Source organism: Adiantum capillus-veneris, chromosome 27 (assembly GCF_014529385.1).
Source record: "Adiantum capillus-veneris isolate H3 chromosome 27, ASM1452938v2, whole genome shotgun sequence".
NCBI classification, from domain to species: Eukaryota; Viridiplantae; Streptophyta; class Polypodiopsida; order Polypodiales; family Pteridaceae; genus Adiantum; species Adiantum capillus-veneris.
Window position 1 is genome coordinate 36,753,995 of NC_140957.1, and position 17,577 is coordinate 36,771,571.

Here is a 17,577-nt window from a genome sequence, read left to right on the forward strand (position 1 = left end):
GAATAACAAACCCTTCTGGTTGTTCCATATAAATTTCCTCTTTCAAGTCACCATTAAGAAAAGCAGTTCGCACATTCATTTGATGAGCTTCTAAATCAAATTGAACAGCAAATGCCAATAAAACTCGAACACTTGTAATGCGAACAACTGGTGAAAAAGTCTCTTGATAATCAACACCAGCTACTTGGGAGTAACCTTTTGCAACTAAACGCGCCTTGAACTTGTCAAAAGATCCATCTGCTTTTACTTTTGTCTTATACACCCACTTACATTTAATAGCTGTACGACCAAGAGGTAATTCAGTTAGTATCCATGTACCTTCAGAGATAAGAGAATCGTACTCTGCTTCCATAGCCTCTTGCCATTGATCCGCTTGTGGTGAAGAGATAGCTTCATCATAAGTAACGGTGTCAGGAGTTTTTTGGAGCAAGGGATTGCGCATATGTACATATACATGCATGGTGCATCAAATAAAGGATTGCCCATTTTCCTTAGCCAGGTGGTTATGTGGGGCCCACATGTGTACAGGTAGGACAGTGTGTACATAGTGCATCGATATTTACTATCACCAGTACCAGTATGTTTTTTCTACAATAATGAGGAGTTTATAGCGCGTAAAACTTTTCGAGGAAGCTATCCGCGGGCCGACGACGTGAGGTCAGCAGGTGCGTCAGATGACATCTAGTGGCGTCAGGAGGGTGAACGAGGTCAATATTTGCACGCGGATGAGGACGGACACAACGTGGGTGTTTTCTTGTGAGAGTTATGCAGAAAGGTCATCATTAGGACCAATTTTTGGGGCCACTTCACGTGGTGGCGAGATGCATTATTGGAAAAAAGCTGAGTGCCAGGTGTGCAAATGATGCAAAAAGGTGACAACTATGCACTGCGAGGTCAGTTTTTGGCCTGTTCGGGGTCCGTTTGAGGTCATCTAAAAAGCCAAGGGTGCCCAAGTAATAAAGCTAAGTGTGGGAACTGAAAAATCAGAGAGAAGACCAGAAAAAACGTGGAGAAGAGAGGAGGAACAGCTGCAGGTGTGTTTTTGCTCATTTTGGAGCCTGTTTTGGCCGTAAACTGCTCATCCGAGGTCGGATTTGAGCACTTTGACATTGTAGACTGGGGTTTTGGGCCGTTCCGGACGGGATGGCGCTGTCCATTTTGCCAAATTCCTCACTCTTTTCCTGCTGTTTTTCTGTGTAAGTTTCTCCTATGAGCGAAGTTTCTGCTCTAGTTTGTGATTGTATCTGGCTTATTTTACCCATATTGTGTGAGCTATTTGCCCCATTGGTGTTGGCCCAAGCTCAATTGTATCTAAACATCAGAAATTCTCCTCTTTTGAGCTGAGTTTTTTGGGTGTGTGTGTATGTGTGTGTGTCTGTGTGGAGTGGGCAAGTGGATAGTCTCTCTCCTCTCACTCCAGAGGTGTGTCCCCTGTCTTGGCCAGGTGTGTTGTGTAAGCCGAGTGGTGCCACATAGTGTGTGTGTGTATCTTCCCAAGAGTGTGTGTCGGGTCGTTATAGAGGCCCCGTGTGTGTTTTCATCCCGCTCACATTTTTTTGGCGCCCCCACGGAGGATCTTCTTCGAGTACCTTCTGCTTCGAGCTTCGAGCTTTGAGCTTCGGGATTACAGGTTGCAGGTTGCAGGTTGCAGATTATAGGTTACAGGTTACAGGTACAGGTACAGGTGATTCACACAGGTACAGGTAGCTGGAGTACAGTGATATACTAGCAGTGATGTCACTTGCAGTTGTTGTGGGTATGCATCACTTGGCGCCTATTTGAGCGCATTGTTTGCTGTATTGTACGTTACTTGTAGAAACTGCCATTGTACGCATTTGTGGAGCCATACATGGTTGTATTTGGCAGTCACAGCCATTTCTGAGACTTGGTCTGGAAGATAGTCATTTCTGAGACTTGACTATACGCGATTTGCATTAGCTTTCGTGTGAGGGTCGATAGCGTGAGGTTTTTATTGAGCTGGGGGATTCTCAAATGTAGAGATACTTTCGGTGATACAGGTAGCTGGAGCACCCTTTTTGTGACCTCGCCATAGGCTATGTACTAGTGAGTCTTATTTGATGCTCGGGTTCTATTGTTGGCAGTTTATGCATACAGATACAGTCTATATTTTGGGTTCCTACTGCTCTACTTCTGGGGAAACTCTGTCAAAATTTTCCCAAGTTATGATGGCTGGTTTTTTGGTATTTTGAGCCATTTATTCTGTTATGCTGCTGAAATTTTGGCAAAATCAGAGGTTGAGTCAGGTGTGCCTTCTTGGGAGCTTCATGGTTGGCTTTAATGGATGATCAAAATGGCCCTCAGTTCACTCCTTTTCATTTAACTCAAAGAATTTAGATTAATGTTCATGTGTCCAAGAAGATCTTTTTCCAGCAGCGCATAGTCTTTATGTTTGGGCCAAGAAGATTGAGAGAGATCCTGGAATGTCCTTTGCCTGTTGTAATTCCGATGATGAACTATGAAAACTCATTTGATGTGCATGTATTTGTCCTTATCTAAAGTTGAGCTCCATTAAAGTTTCTGGGGATTGGGTAGTCAAAAGTCTTGGGTTCTGGCACGTGTGTTCGAAGGGGTTCTCAAAGCATTGTAACGTGGGTAGCCATGGCTTTCTCTTATCCCGAGTTTCATGGAAGAAGTGATGAAGATGTGGAAGAATTTTTGGAAAAGATGAAGGTTGCCTGCATCAGCAACCAGATTCATGACCCTACGCAAATGCTACGCCTTCTCCAAATTTGTTTGAAGAGTGATGCACGAGTTTGGTCTAAAGCATTTGAAGAGGAGTTGCGTGTGGCTGATCCACCTGTAAGGTTGAGTTGGGACAATCTACGACATGGGTTGGAAGTGGAGTTTGTGAAGATAGAAGATCCTGACAAGGTGTGGCAAGAAGTACAGGCTTTGGTGCAAAAGGAAGGTGAGCCAGTAGATGCGTACATACGTAAGTTTTCATTGGCATGGGAGCGAATGTGCAAGGCTTTAGCACCACAAGTACCCTCGCCTGACATGATGAAGAAGGACAGGTTCTTGGCTGGTCTTTGGGAGAATATACGTTGGAGAGTGGAGCTAAAGAAGCCTAGGACATATGAGGATGCACTAGAGGTAGCAAGGAACAAAGAGTGGAAGCTGAGGAAAATGAGCCAGTTACGGCTGGAGTCTTTGCCAATGAGGTCTCAATTTCAGCCTATAGAGTCTTTACAAGGGCACATGTCAGGGGTTCATCATGAACCAGTAGTTCCTGTTACTACTCAGTTTATGCCAGCAGTGGTCACTACAACAGTGCAAGATGATGGGCTAAGGCAAGACATGAGGCAAATGGTAGATTTGATGAAGAATCTCAGCCTAAACATGCTAGGTCAAGTGGGAAATAATCGAGGTCGAGGGAGGTTTGCAAATCAGCAAGGAGGTGAAGAAAGGCCTAGGAATGGTGTTGGACAAAGCAATGGTAGGTTTTGGAGGCAGACGCCCACATGTTATAATTGTGGAGAGTTGGGTCACATCAGCCCGCAATGTGATAAGCCACCAAGGATGGGGGGAGACATGTATCCATTGCCAAGACAGGTGTTAACTAGGTCAAATGATTATGGCATCGAAATTAAGGGAGACGAAGGAACCAGTGGACTGACCCAGGAGGAAAAGGGAAAGACAAAAGTGCTAAGTGTAGTCACCTTGGAGAAGGCATCAAAGCTAGAGGATAAATTAGTGATGCCTATTGGGAAGAGGACCACAGAGGATAAGGAAGGAAGAAGTGCCCCAGGTCCTAGTAAGAGGAAAGGAAAGAGCCATGAAGGCGAGGATGTCAAGGCCAAGAGGAAAAGGAGAGCTCGTCGAAAGTTTCATGTTTCAGATTTTCCACTAGGGGATGGGCAATTAAGCTATGACTTGAGGGAGCATCTGACGAGCAGGAAGGCAGATGTTACTTTTGGGCAGCTTATAGAGATGGTACCTAAGCTAAAGCGACAGTGGAAGAGGATGGTTAACCCAATGGAGAAAGAGCCAGAGGGAGGTTCAGTGAAGGTGTTGGCAATGGACGAGCTACCAGACATTTGTCCAATAGTAGATGTGTGGCATAAAAGGAAAAATTTGGGACAAGGTTATGTGGATGGCGGAGCCCAAATATGCGTCATAAGACACTCATGCGTTGAGAAGATGGGTCTCACTATGGCTGGGGTGTCAGTTTTTCGGATCAGATTGGCAAACCATCAAAAAGTAAAATGCTTGGGTGTTGTAAAGAGCTTAGAAGTGGAGGCATATGATGCAAAGGCAGTGGTTGATTTTCATGTGATGCCAGCAGGGTTGAGAGCATATCCTATTATACTGGGTAGACCATGGTTACGTGCAGTGGGAGCTTTTCAAGATTGGCGACATGGTACGATTAGCCTCTATGGAAAGACAGGTACCAAGAAGCTTTATAATATGGACACAAGGAAACGATTAGAGGAGCTTTATGAAGATGAGGATGAGTCTAGTGATGAAGACTCTTGCACGGTGACAGATGAGGACAGTGATAGCACTACCAGCAGTGATGAGGATGCTGATGTTGCATTTCTTTTGATGGACAAAGAAATCCAGGAGATTGGTTTAGTTGCATTTGCGAATGAGGTTGAAGATGAAAGTGAAGGGCCTTATGAAGTGATTGAAGGGCTGATGCAAACCAAGGTTGAGTTGTCAAAGAAGCAGGAATTAATGACGCAAATGATTAGTGGAGACCTCTCAACTATGGAGAAGGATATATATTTACACATGCTGGCTAGTTTTCCTGATTTGTTCATTACTTCATATGAAGAGATCAGAGGGTTCAAGGGTGAAGAGATGCATATAGAGCTGAAAGAAGGTGCTAAGCCAGTGCGGCAAAGGCTAAGAAGGATGGGTCAAGAGCAAATGGAAGCCTAGCGAGAAGAGGTGGACAAGTTGTTGAAGGTAGGGTTCATAGTCCCTGTGGAGACCACAGAATGGGTGAGTCCAGTAGTAGTCTGTCCAAAGAAGGATGGGAAGTGGAGAATTTGTGTAGATTTTAAACCCTTAAACGCAGCCACTAAAAAGAACCCATATCCTCTTCCATTCATCGATTAGATCTTGGATTCAGTGGCAGGTTATGAGAGGTACAGTGTGTGTGATGGTTTTTCAGGCTATTTTCAATTGAAGATTGCTCTTAAAGACCGCACAAAGACAACTTTTATTACGCCATGGGGCTGCTATTGCTACACAGTATTGCCATTTGGGTTGTCAAATGGACCTTCCTTTTATCAAGAGAGAGCAAATTGGGTGTTGGAACCATTCATTGGTAGTTGTGTTAAAGCTTTTATGGATGACTTCTGTGTCTATAGCAGTAGGGCTGATCACCATGAGAAGCTGCAGATGGTATTCGCTCGATATGATGAATATGGAGGACAACTAAATCAAAAGAAATGTCATCCAGCACAGTCAAGGGTGAAGTTATTGGGCCACATGGTGTCAGAAAATGGCATTGAGGCTGATCCAGACAAGGTTAAGTCTATTATTCATCTTCCATCACCTACGAGTACGAAGCAATTGGCAACCTTTATACACAAAGTGAAGTACATGGCAAGGTTTATTCCATTGTCTTCTCAGATTCTTTATCCATTACAGCAAGTGGCAAAGCATGATCCATTGCAATGGAATGACAAGTGTGAAGAAGTGTTTCAAGAGGTGAAAGAGGTGTTAGGGGGGTTGTCAGCCATGCAGGCTCCTGATTGGGAGAAAGTTTTTTATGTAAATCCATCAGTAGGGGATGATGCCATTGGAGCCATGCTATTGCAAAAGGGGAAGGGCAGCCATTATATGAGGCCAGTGTATTGTGCAAGCCGAGTGAAGTTGGTAGCGGAGAGAAAGTTATCGGAAGTAGAGCTAGTGATGGCCAGTGTAATATTTGCTTGTCGACGATTTCGTCATTACTTGCTACCACGGCCTTTTGTTTTCTTGACGAGTTATGCCTTTTTGCCACAATTAACTAATGGTACTAACATGTCAAATGTGGTGAAGAAATGGGTAATTGAGCTGCAAGAGTTTGAGTTCTCTTTTCTAGTGGAAGATAGTACAAGGGCTACCCTAGCTGATTTGTTGACCTACAAGGAGAATCCCCTTATTGTTAAGGAAGAGGTGGTGAGAAAGGTAGTTGAAGAAGTGCCACAGATCATCAATACACATGTGTTGTTCTTTGATGGTTCATACAGAAAGAGCCATGATGCAGCTTCAGGGGGTATAGCACTTTATGATCTAGAGGGGAAGCTAGTATGCAAGAGAGGGTTCAAATTGGATGCGAATAGTAACAATGAGGCTGAATATGCTACATTGGAAGCCGGATTACACATTTGTTTGAAGCATGGGGTTCGAAGGCTGAGCATAAAAGGTGATGCCTTGTTAGTGGTGAAGCAAGTGCTGGGTGTGTGGAAGAGCAAGAACACCTCATTGAAGGAAATGTGCTTCAGAATTAAAGGCCTGTTAAAAAAGTTCGAAGCATGGAGCATCAGACACATTGAACGTGCTCTAAATGGAGAGGCATATGAAGCAGCTCAAGGCATGATTGGGGAGCTATTTGTGTTGAGGACCACTTTACCTCTTTATCATGGCCGGGAAAGTTGTTAGGAAATAAGACGTAGCTAAATAGATAATTGAGTAGATTACTTAATGAAGAGAGACAGATTTATATACAAGAGATTCTAGAGTAGAGAGAGAGAGAGTACACACGATATACGTGGTTCACCCAATGTGGGCTACGTCCACGGGAAAGAAGCCACTCAATGGCTTTAGTACTTCAAAACAAGAAGTAGTTTACAAAGGGATTATACCCTTAATGGAGCTCCCGCCTTGCTTCACTCTCACCACCTCACACTCACCTTGTTGCATCAACTTCACACTATGAAATGTGTGTAGAAATGGCCTCCTTTTATAGGCCAAAAGGGCTGCCCTCTCTTATGAGAGACAGCCATGTGTAGCCGCCCTTGTGCGAATAAGTCCAAATCGGACCCTCCAATCCGCCCATGTGTGGCCGCCCTTGAGAAGACAAGTCCGCTTTTGAATTTGGCCACCGGCCATTGAATTCGGCCACCGGCCACCGGCCATTGACTTCCGACCACCGACCACCGGCCATTGACTACCGGCCACCGGCCATCGGCCATTGACTACCGGCCACCGACCAAACGACCATTTGTTTTCCGACCACTTTCCGGCCGCCGTCCGGCCATAATATTCCGGCGAAAAAGAATATTCCAGCCTTTAAAGTTGCCCCTGATTCTTGTCCGTGAAAATTTTGGTTTCCGGTGAGTGATTTTCCTTCACGCACGATGGCTTCTCCTCATAATGGGGGCCTTACAAATGTGCGTTTTTACCACAGAAAATTACAAGGGTAAATCAGGCTCCATACTTAACAAAAGTTTGGCTCAAGAAGAGGAGTTTTTGCTAACAGGAATCATTCCAAAGGAGATTCAGAAGTCTAAGAAGTATGGCTTTGTGCGTAGAGCATACAGGTACAAATTGATTGGTGATGTCTTATACATGAAAGGGGCTGATCTCGTGTTGAGACGTGTACCTTGGCGGGAGGAGCTTTACAGAGTGTTGGAAGAGAATCATGAAGGCGCATGTGGTGGCCATTTTGCTCTAAAGATCACCTTGCATAAGATTTTGCAAGAGGGGTATGTATGGCGTAGTTTGCACAAGGATGTTCACCATTGGTGTAGGTCTTGCAATAGATGTCAAGCATTTGGGAAGAGAGTGTTGAAGCCAGAGCTACGAAAAACCATTATGGCGTTTGATGTGTTTGAAAAGTGGGGGATTGATGCAATAGGCCCGTTACCTATCACAAGCAGGGGAAAAAGCTATATCTTGACGGCAGTGGACTATCTCTCTAGATGGGCAGAGGCTATAGCAGTAAAACAGATCACTGCAAAGGATATGGCAAAATTTGTGTATGATGAAATATGTTGCAAGTTTGGGGTGCCATTAGAGCTACTTTCAGATAAGGGGCCAGGATTTAGAGCTAAACTGCTAGACTTCTTATGCACAAAGATGAAGATTAGGCACCAACATACCACTCCTTATTACCCACAGTGTAATGGCTTAAATGAAAGATTCAATGGTGAGTTGGTACAAATTCTTTCTAAAGTGACAGAGCACCAAGGAAAGAATTGGGATTTGGAATTGCCTAGTGCTTTATGGGCTTACCGTACTTCAGTGAAGACAGGTACAGGGTTTACTCCATTTCATTTGGTGTATGGAAAGGAAGCACTATTGCCTGTGGAGGTAGAGTTGCCTGCGGTCAAGATGTTAGAGAAGTTGCTTGGGTCGCCTAGTGATGCATTCAAAGAGAGGCTCTTGCAGTTACAAGAGGTCCAGTTGGATAGGATGAGCGCATTGGAGCATTATGGGCAGATGCAGAATAAGTCTTTGGCAAAGATAAATGAAAAGGTTAAAAGTAAGGGTATCAAGAAACATGACTTGGTTTTGCGCTACAACAGCAAACTGGACAACACCTTCCAAAAGAAGTTTCAAATTAAGTGGGAAGGCCCTTTCAAGGTAGTGGAGTGTTTCCCGAATGGCACATATCAGCTGGCTAACCTGGATGGGATTTTACATAAGTCAAGGGTAAATGGATTGCGTCTTAAATTGTATCATGCTAGATTGATGATGGTGGAGCAAGATGAGCTGTCTGTGGATCAAGCAGTGTTGGTGAGGGATGAGGAGACCTGTGATGCGGCGAGTCTCATATCTCTCTTTGCTGCTGCTGATCATGAATGATCTAGCAGGCTAGGGGATGGGCAAATTATGTCAGGAGTTTTTTGGATCAAGGGATTGCGCATATGTACATATACATGCATGGTGCATCAAATAAAGGATTGCCCATTTTCCTTAGCCAGGTGGTTATGTGGGGCCCACATGTGTACAGGTAGGACAGTGTGTACATAGTGCTTCGATATTTACTATCACCAGTACCAGTATGTTTTTTCTACAATAATGAGGAGTTTATAGCGCGTAAAACTTTTCGAGGAAGCTATTCGCGGGCCGACGACGTGAGGTCAGCAAGTGCGTCAGATGACATCTAGTGGCGTCAGGAGGGCGAACGAGGTCAATATTTGCACGCGGATGAGGACGGACACAACGTGAGTGTTTTCTTGTGAGAGTTATGCAGAAAGGTCATCATTAGGACCACTTTTTGGGGCCACTTCACGTGGTGGCGAGATGCATTATTGAAAAAAAGCTGAGTGCCAGGTGTGCAAATGATGCAAAAAGGTGACAACTATGCAGTACGAGGTCAGTTTTTGGCCTGTTCGGGGTCCGTTTGAGGTCATCTAAAAGGCCAAGGGTGCCCAAGTAATAAAGCTAAGTGTGGGAACTGAAAAATCAGAGAGAAGACCAGAAAAAACGTGGAGAAGAGAGGAGGAACAGCCACAGGTGTGTTTTTGCTCATTTTGGAGCCTGTTTTGGCCGTAAACTGCTCATTCGAGGTCGGATTTGAGCACTTTGACATTGTAGACTGGGGTTTTGGGCCGTTCCGGACGCGATGGCACTGTCCATTTTGAGAAATTCCTCACTCTTTTCCTGCTATTTTTTTTGTGTAAGTTTCTCATATAAGCGAAGTTTCTGCTCTAGTTTGTGATTGTATCTGGCTTATTTTAGCCATATTGTGTGAGCTATTTGCCCCATTGGTGTTGGCCCAAGCTCAATTGTATCTAAACATCAAAAATTCTCCTCTTTTGAGCTGAGTTTTTTGGGTGTGTGTGTGTGTGTGTGTGTGTGTCTGTGTGGAGTGGGCAAGTGGATAGTCTCTCTCCTCTCACTCCAAAGGTGTGTTCCCTGTCTCGGCCAGGTGTGTTGTGTAAGCTGAGTGGTGCCCCATAGTGTGTGTGTGTGTATCTTCCCAAGAGTGTGTGTCGGGTCGTTATAGAGGCGCTGTGTGTGTTTTCATCCCGCTCACAACGGGATCTTCAGAAGTAGAAAAAACATTATCAGCACTATCGTCATCATAAACATGACATGAGCCATGTTCAAAATCAATAGGCAGATCAACAAAAATATCAATATCATCATTGGCAACATTTGGAATGGATGGTTGTAAAGAGGAAAGTTTCTCTATAGGAAGAGTTTTATCTTTTGAAAGAAATGGAAAAGCCTGAAGCAATGATTTAGTATCATCAAAATCATCCATGGACCATGAGCCTCCTATAAGCTGTTCGTTAAAAGTAGCATCACAATTCACAATTACTTTCTTGGAGGAAGGGTCATAGAATTTGTAGCCTTTGGAAGTGTCAGAATATCCAATAAAAATAACTTTAAGACCAGGAGCATCAAGCTTTGTTCGTGTTTCTTTGGGAACATGAATATAAGCAATACATCCAAAGGTTCGAAAATGAGATACAGAAGGAATGTCACCTGTCCATGCTGTGATGGGTATCTTACCAGAGGGTGCAGTAGTAGGAAGATGATTCTGAATAAATGCTGCTGTCAAAGTAGCTTCAGCTCAGAAAACACGAGATAAGCCAAAATGAATCAACATACATCTTACAACATTGAGAATAGTGCGATTCTTCCGTTCAGCAACACCATTCTGTTGAGGCGAATATGGAATAGTGTGTTCATGATGAATTCCACTGTCAGCACAGTAACTCACAAACTCTCGAGAAACATATTCGCCTCCATTGTCACTACGAAGCTTCTTAAGGCGACGACCAGTTTGAAGTTTCGTAGCCTTGTGGAATTGTTTGAAAATAGATAAGGCTATAGATTTTTGTCTAAGTAGAAATACAGTCGTATACCTTGAGAAATCATCAATGAAAGTAATGAAGTAGCAATATTGTGATCTCGAAGAAGGTAGAGGTCCACATATATCAGTATGAACAAGATCCAATATGTCATGAGAATGAGTTGTATTTGAAAGAGGAAAGGGTTTACGATTGTGTTTCCCAAGAGCACAAAATTCACAAATTGCCATATGGGGATGGGCTTTAAGATCCATGTCATGAACAAGATCACGACGTTGAAGATCAAGGAGTTTTGAGAAATCAGCATGAACAAAACGGTGATGCCATACTTTGCAATCATGATCACCTAGAGAAGTGACAATATTTGCTACAACATCGTTGAGAGAGAGTTCAAACAAATTACCGTTTCGAGGAGCAGTGGCTATAGTCTGTCCATCTTTCTCAATTCGGCATTTGGTATGATCAAATCCAACAAACAGACCAAGATCAACAAGTCTAGCAAGTGAAAGAAGATTACGTTGAAGATCTGATACATGTAATACTCCTCGCAAAATTCGAGTGGAAGAAGATAAGGTACCAAGATATAAGTCTCCAATACCCTTTACCTGACAAGTAGTATCATCAGCAAGATAAACAACACGTTGAACTGGCAGTGGATGATAGTTATGGAGCCACTTAGACTGATATGTCATATTTCCTATAGCACCAGAATCGACAATAAAAAGTGATCCATCACGTACATGAAGTATTCTGTCTGAAGCAACTGAACATAAGACGCAGCTTTTTTCTGGTACAATGTTGTTTCGATGTTTAGTAGCATATGCTCTATTCCGATCTGTGTCGAATCGACGCTTATAGCACATATGAGTGGGATGATAAGATCGTCCACAATATTCACAAGAAGAAGAAGAAGACTCTCTAGATAAACGTGGTTGTTTTGTGGTAATAGTGTGTTCTTCATTATATTGACGTGCCCAACAATCATCTTCAATATGGCCATTTCTGTTGCAGTAAGAACATTTCTTATTAGAAAATTTGAGACGAGAGAAAATATTACCGCGACGGCCACCTCTGTGGTTTCCTCGTTGAAATGGACGCCTTCAAGCATAAAAAGCACGTTCCATCTGTTGTGACTCAGTCTCCTCTTGTGAAATCATAGCTGTATTGTGACCAACATTCCGACGTTCTTGACGTTGAGAGTATTCAATTAAAGACATGCAAGCTTGGTCGAAATCAAGACCATCTTTATTAGAGAGAATAGTAACAATGTTATCATGAGAAGAGTCCTTCACTGTATCAAGGAGAAGTGTAATCAGTTGCTTTTGTGGAACATGATCACCGGCAGCAACAAGTTGATTAATAATAGATTTGAAAGATTCAATATGTCCCGTCATGGCAGTACCAACTTCATATTGTAACTTGTTAAGCAACCCTCTCAAATAAAGTATTTTTGTAACAGATTTCTTTTGAAAGTTTGCAATAAGGTACTTCCATACGTCGTGGAAAGTAGGTAGTTCATACATATCAAGCAAAAGGGAATCAGTAAGAGCAGAAAGAATATACCGACGAGCTGCTTTATCACGTCGTTGCCAATCTGTATAGGCAACATTCCAATCTTCAAATATAGGTCCTTCAGTGATAAGCACGTTATCATTATCCGTATCAACAGGCTGAGGCGGACAAACACGATTTCCAAGAACAACATCGGAGAGTTCATCGCCTTCAAGAATTAACAACATCTTTTCTTTCCAGCCTGGAGATCCTTGACCTTGGAAAGGAGGAACAGAACGCTGGCCAGAAGGAAAGTCGTTGACGAGAATATTCATAGCCATATCTTGTTGTGAGAAGACGTATAAGATAAGATCGCAGAATCTACACACCATATATGGTGAAGGCGGCAATTGAGAATGAGAGAGATATAAGTACTACGTTCTGTCAACGATAAACGTAAGAAGGATGCTCAAGGAACGTCCAAAGATGTGAGAGACGTCACCCAAAAAAGGCAGGGTAAAGGAAACGTTAATAATAAACGAGTCCTCAAAATAGAGTGGCCTGAGACGCAAGATTGACGGCCACAATACGAATAGCGAAAAGCTAAATCTTCTCAAAAAATTTAACGCCAAAATAAGAAAAACGATTGCGGACGCTTCACGAAGAAGTAGGACGAAGAAAGCTGCGTCAAGCTCAAATGCAGTAAAAACAGCATAACTTTCTGCTGCGAACTCCGATTGACGCAAACCTAAAACTCAAATCGAAGAGCTCGAGGAGACGAACAAGTTTTGGATGAAAAGTGCCATTGTGCTACACTCCATCGCGCTTTTCTCGTTTCTCCAAATTTTGAGCAGAACAGCAAGAAAAATTGAGATGAAGTTCAGGGTTTCATTAACAAAAAAACGTAATCAACGATTAGATTGATTAGAAATAAACGCCACATAAAACACTAATCATATTCTTCTTAACACAAAACAACCACAGTTAACAAGAATCAACGCTCAAAAATAAAATTTGTAACAATTTTGAATGTTACATGCGAATCGCTTACACATACTGTTGTCACCATGAATTGAATTGGCGCCTGATCGTTACCGCTCTGATACCATGTTGAGATGTAGAGAGAAAGAGAGAGAGAGAGACGAGACAAGAGACACACCATATACGCTTCCCAAGACTGATTCATATTGAGGACAAGATACAAATATATAGGTGAGACCAAGTTCAGTAGAGTGAGCCATATATAGCTTCAACACTCGTTAGATGAGGGTAGTGACTAGGCTAGTCCCCTAAAACCCTAGGTCCCTTCCCTCACGGTCTATCTTTTGCTCACTCTCTTTCTTGCCCTACACTTTTCTGAACAATCATATACATATATATTGGGTTTTAAAGCCCTCGACTGCTGCACCTAGTGCTTGCGCAAGCCTCTTTGTAGGTTGTGGCTCAATTGTGCTCTGCTTCTTGGAGAGGAGCATCTCAAGCCGTTTTTCAGTGCTTCCCCTCTCCTTTCTCCTCATGCGCTAACAACCCAATGCTCGAAGCTCTCGTACCTTCACACTGATCATGCACGCTCTTTCTTTTCTTTCGGAGCTCTTTTCGACCCCTCGGAAGGCAATAATTTTGCTGCTTCGTCATATTTTCACTAATGTGACTTTTGCATGTTGGATCTGTTATGCGAGCCCTGTTTGAAGAGCTTTGGTGTTTCTGTAGTGTTCTGTGTTTGAGGAGCTTTGGGATTAGTGGAGCATCGACTTTGCAAGATGTGGAAAGTTAGCAATTGGTGGTGAAGGGATGGAAGTGATGAGCTTGAGGTCGTGGTTGTCGCACTTGATGGGCTTGAAGCCTCGACTTCGCGTTTCGGGAATGAATTCACCCAAGATCTCTAGTGGCACTAATGTCCTGCCATTGCATCTATGAGAAATGCATATTGAGCAATGTGTTGGTTGTATTTAAAAACATACATTTTTATAAATCCACGACCTGCACTTTGTCAGCTCATTGTATTAAGTGTCTGTTTTCTTGTTAAACTAAACAGGTTTGTATTAGCGCCCCTCACACAATGGCATGCCTTGAATCATGCCACGCAAAGGTCGAAAGGCAACTGAAAGGTGCTTTGCTAATCGTAGAGTTGTTGGGTGATTCTGTTGGCTTTTACGTGCACATCTTTTTAAGTTTTTGATACTAAGTTGGAATTGCAAAGCGGGTTGCTACTCGTGCTTGAAAAATAAACCTAACTTTCCTAAAATTTCCCCTTAGCCAATTCAAGGAAAGGAATTTTGTATGTTTGGAGAGATGATTTATTCTGAACAATGCTTCTTTGTGGGGTAGCTCCAATAAGATTTTATTGAAGCTTCGGATGCGGGTGTTAGAACCTTGTGTACATTTGATGCCTTTTTCACTTTGCTATTACGGGAGCGCCTGCAATCAGCTTTCGTGATGTAGCAATTGGTCTTGGGTGTAATGGGTCATTGATTGAGAGGTTTTTAATTACCGCAATAAGTGTCGATAAGCACACAAGTTATTGTTGGAGGTCTCTTATATTTAGTGCTCTCTATTTCTCTCTAGCTCATCTGTCATTCTACCTCAGGATCTCTCTCTGGGGCATCTCTCTCTCTCTCTCTCTCTCTCTCTCTATCTATCTATCTATCTATCTATCTATCTCCATGTGTGTGAGGTTGTTTTAGCCTTGGCAAAGCACAGAGAAGACGTAGAGCTTCTTGCAATAGTCATGTTGGGCATATCCTGCAGTCAAAGTGCTTCGAGAGTCGACATCGCAAATAGAAAGCTCATGAATGACTTCTTATGCTTTTGTAAGGGCACCACATTTGTCTTACATATCGACCAAAGCATTTCCAATCAGTGTTAAAAAAAAACAGGGGTACAGTGTATTCTGATCGGCTAAAATCATAAAATCCTGGTTAGATTTTATATAATTGTCATGTGATAGCATGGTAGATTTGCTTTTCTACATGGTAAAATAGCTCTTTTCTATACGGTAAAGTAGTAGTTTGTACGTCTTTATTTCTCCAAGTACCATCATTACAAGTGGAGATACTTTTGGATCTGCATTGTGGCTATACTTTAATTAACATCATAGGCCTCGGGTCTAGCAAGTAGTTGAGAGATCTTTAACATACGGGGCTCGCCTCTGAGCTAATAGTATTAAACAACAAGGCAATAGTAGATTCTAATGCATCGAATTGGAGGAATTTAAATTGTGATGGATCTCATCATTTGGATCATGATTTTTTGGCTGCAGTTGGGGGAAGTGTGTACTGAAGTTGTTAAGTGACTTTCATAAGGGTTGACTTGTCAATGAGTTTCAAGTGAGTAAATTTTCACAACCTGCTTTAGGCAAAGAATATATACATGGGAACCGAGCCATGACAATACAAGCTTGCAAGCTATGGTGTCTGTCAAAGCCCCCAAAGCTGAGAAGTCCTCTGTTTATTTCTCAGCGGATGCACAATTATTGCAGAGTGTTTGTATGTTATTTTTCTAGAAGTTTTATGTCAAATGTTTGTATGTTGCTTTTTGGAAGTTCTATGATAATGATGGAATTATTAGTCAGGCCTGTCAAGATTCAACATTTGCTTGGTACACTTTAGGTGTAATCATTTTTATTTTGTGTGATATGCGTATTATTACTTGTAAGAAAAAGTTTTGGATTGTAAAGTAGAGGTTGTTTAGCTGGCATAGCAGGCTCTAAGACAGTTGACTTGTAAACTCGTGACATTGGCCATGGGTAAGTCTAAAGGAGGCCATTGCGAGTAGGATATGTGGACACTTGGTTGTATCTATGAACCTTTAGCATACGTGATGATGTAGAGAACATCTTGTATGTCCTCATAAGCTATCCTGTTAAATGCGTTCGGATAGAATTTAGCAACAAAAATTGTGCTTTCACTTGGCCAATTTCTTGTTTGTGGAAGCCTAGCAAGAAGCTGCATTATGTGCAACAGTTTGAACCCAAGCCAATATACGGAGACTTGGACGAGTAACGAGACTTAGCATGTTTATAGAAGAAAGACGGACTCTTGAAAGGTGTAGTACAAAGTCCTAAAATTTAAGAGCCATAGCCATGTGGAAAACTCCAAAAGAGGGAGGGGGTGGGTCTACATCAATTATCGATGCCCATCCCTTTCCCCACACGCTCAAAGTCTCTCTCTCTCTCTCTCTCTCTCTCTCTCTCTCTTTTGTATCCTTGTCTTTCTTTATCTCTTGTTAAATAATAACTGCTAGCAGTAAGAAGCATGGGCTTTTTAGTACTTGTAATTTTGAAGGCACACCAAAAGATTAGAAGAAGGAAGAGAGTTGAGTCTCGGGGCGGGTTCAGACGAGCTCATTGGTAAAAGAGGTACAAAAAATTTTCTCCCACCTTATTGTTCATATAAGGCGACTACAACACATGTATGAAAACCTTACAAACAAGCTTTCAACTAATCAATGATAATGCAATGGTGAAGTGGATGGTATGATTAGGGCTTCTTACACCCAAGCTGCATGATGTTTCTATGCATGATGCTTGCCACAATGTTAGATTATGTCAGCATAATGCCTTTACTCTTGACCTGTCATATTTGTTATATAGAGAACAATCCATTTTATGTGTGCTTTATATCCCATGTGGGAAGCCTACTAAGTAGGTAGCTAGCATCATTTGTTTTGAGATTAAGATGTGTATCAGTTTACAAAGGAAATGTTGTTCGTTTTTTGACAAATTATATTGAATCAATTGGTTTATTTTAATATAGTATTCATTTTATTTCTTACTTTTCATGGTGGTTTGTTTTCTCAAATGAAAACACACTACAATTTACACTTTTGATCATTTACAATTCAACATGTATTTTCGCAAAGCATGTGTTATGTTACTAGTATACATAAAATAGTGGGCCATTACATTGCGTGCAAAATCTATATGGGGAAATGGCTCATTACGATAACGTCCATATCTTGTCTGTATTTAGGAGAGTGTTAGAATTTTACATACTGTACATAAGGGGGTTTCTTTAATTTGGATGCACGCATGTGACATCCTCTCATTACTAATAGTGAATCCTTCCACGTCACTATGCTATACACTCTTTGACTAATTTTACTCAGTTAGATCATGTGAGACATAATTTTTATATGTAAGATAGGGGTATGATAGTTTTCTTTATTGATTGTTGTATAAGCGTAGAAAGGGGAGTCATATTCTCTAGTATGAGTCGTATATAGGGATTTTATCAAAGTTGCTCGCTCACAGGTGGCATCCCGTTTTGTATATAGAGTGAATCCCCTGGGATGGTACCTGATTAACATGTCAATTTCTCTGACAATTAAGTTTGATGCCTGGCTGTAATGTCCTCATAAG

General features: G+C 42.1%; 1 protein-coding gene across 1 annotated transcript in view; it reads left to right on the forward strand.

Annotated features, from left to right (window-relative positions):
• The window catches only part of LOC147421779 (uncharacterized), a 66,096-nt gene extending 49,276 nt beyond the window's left edge, over positions 1-16,820 (forward strand). The window contains exon 2 of the mRNA XM_086503507.1: positions 13,929-16,820. Within this exon, the coding sequence (XP_086359633.1) occupies positions 13,929-13,942 (14 nt within the window). The 3' untranslated portion in view covers positions 13,943-16,820. The remainder of the gene's footprint in view (positions 1-13,928) is intronic.
• Positions 16,821-17,577: the final 757 nt, after the last annotated feature.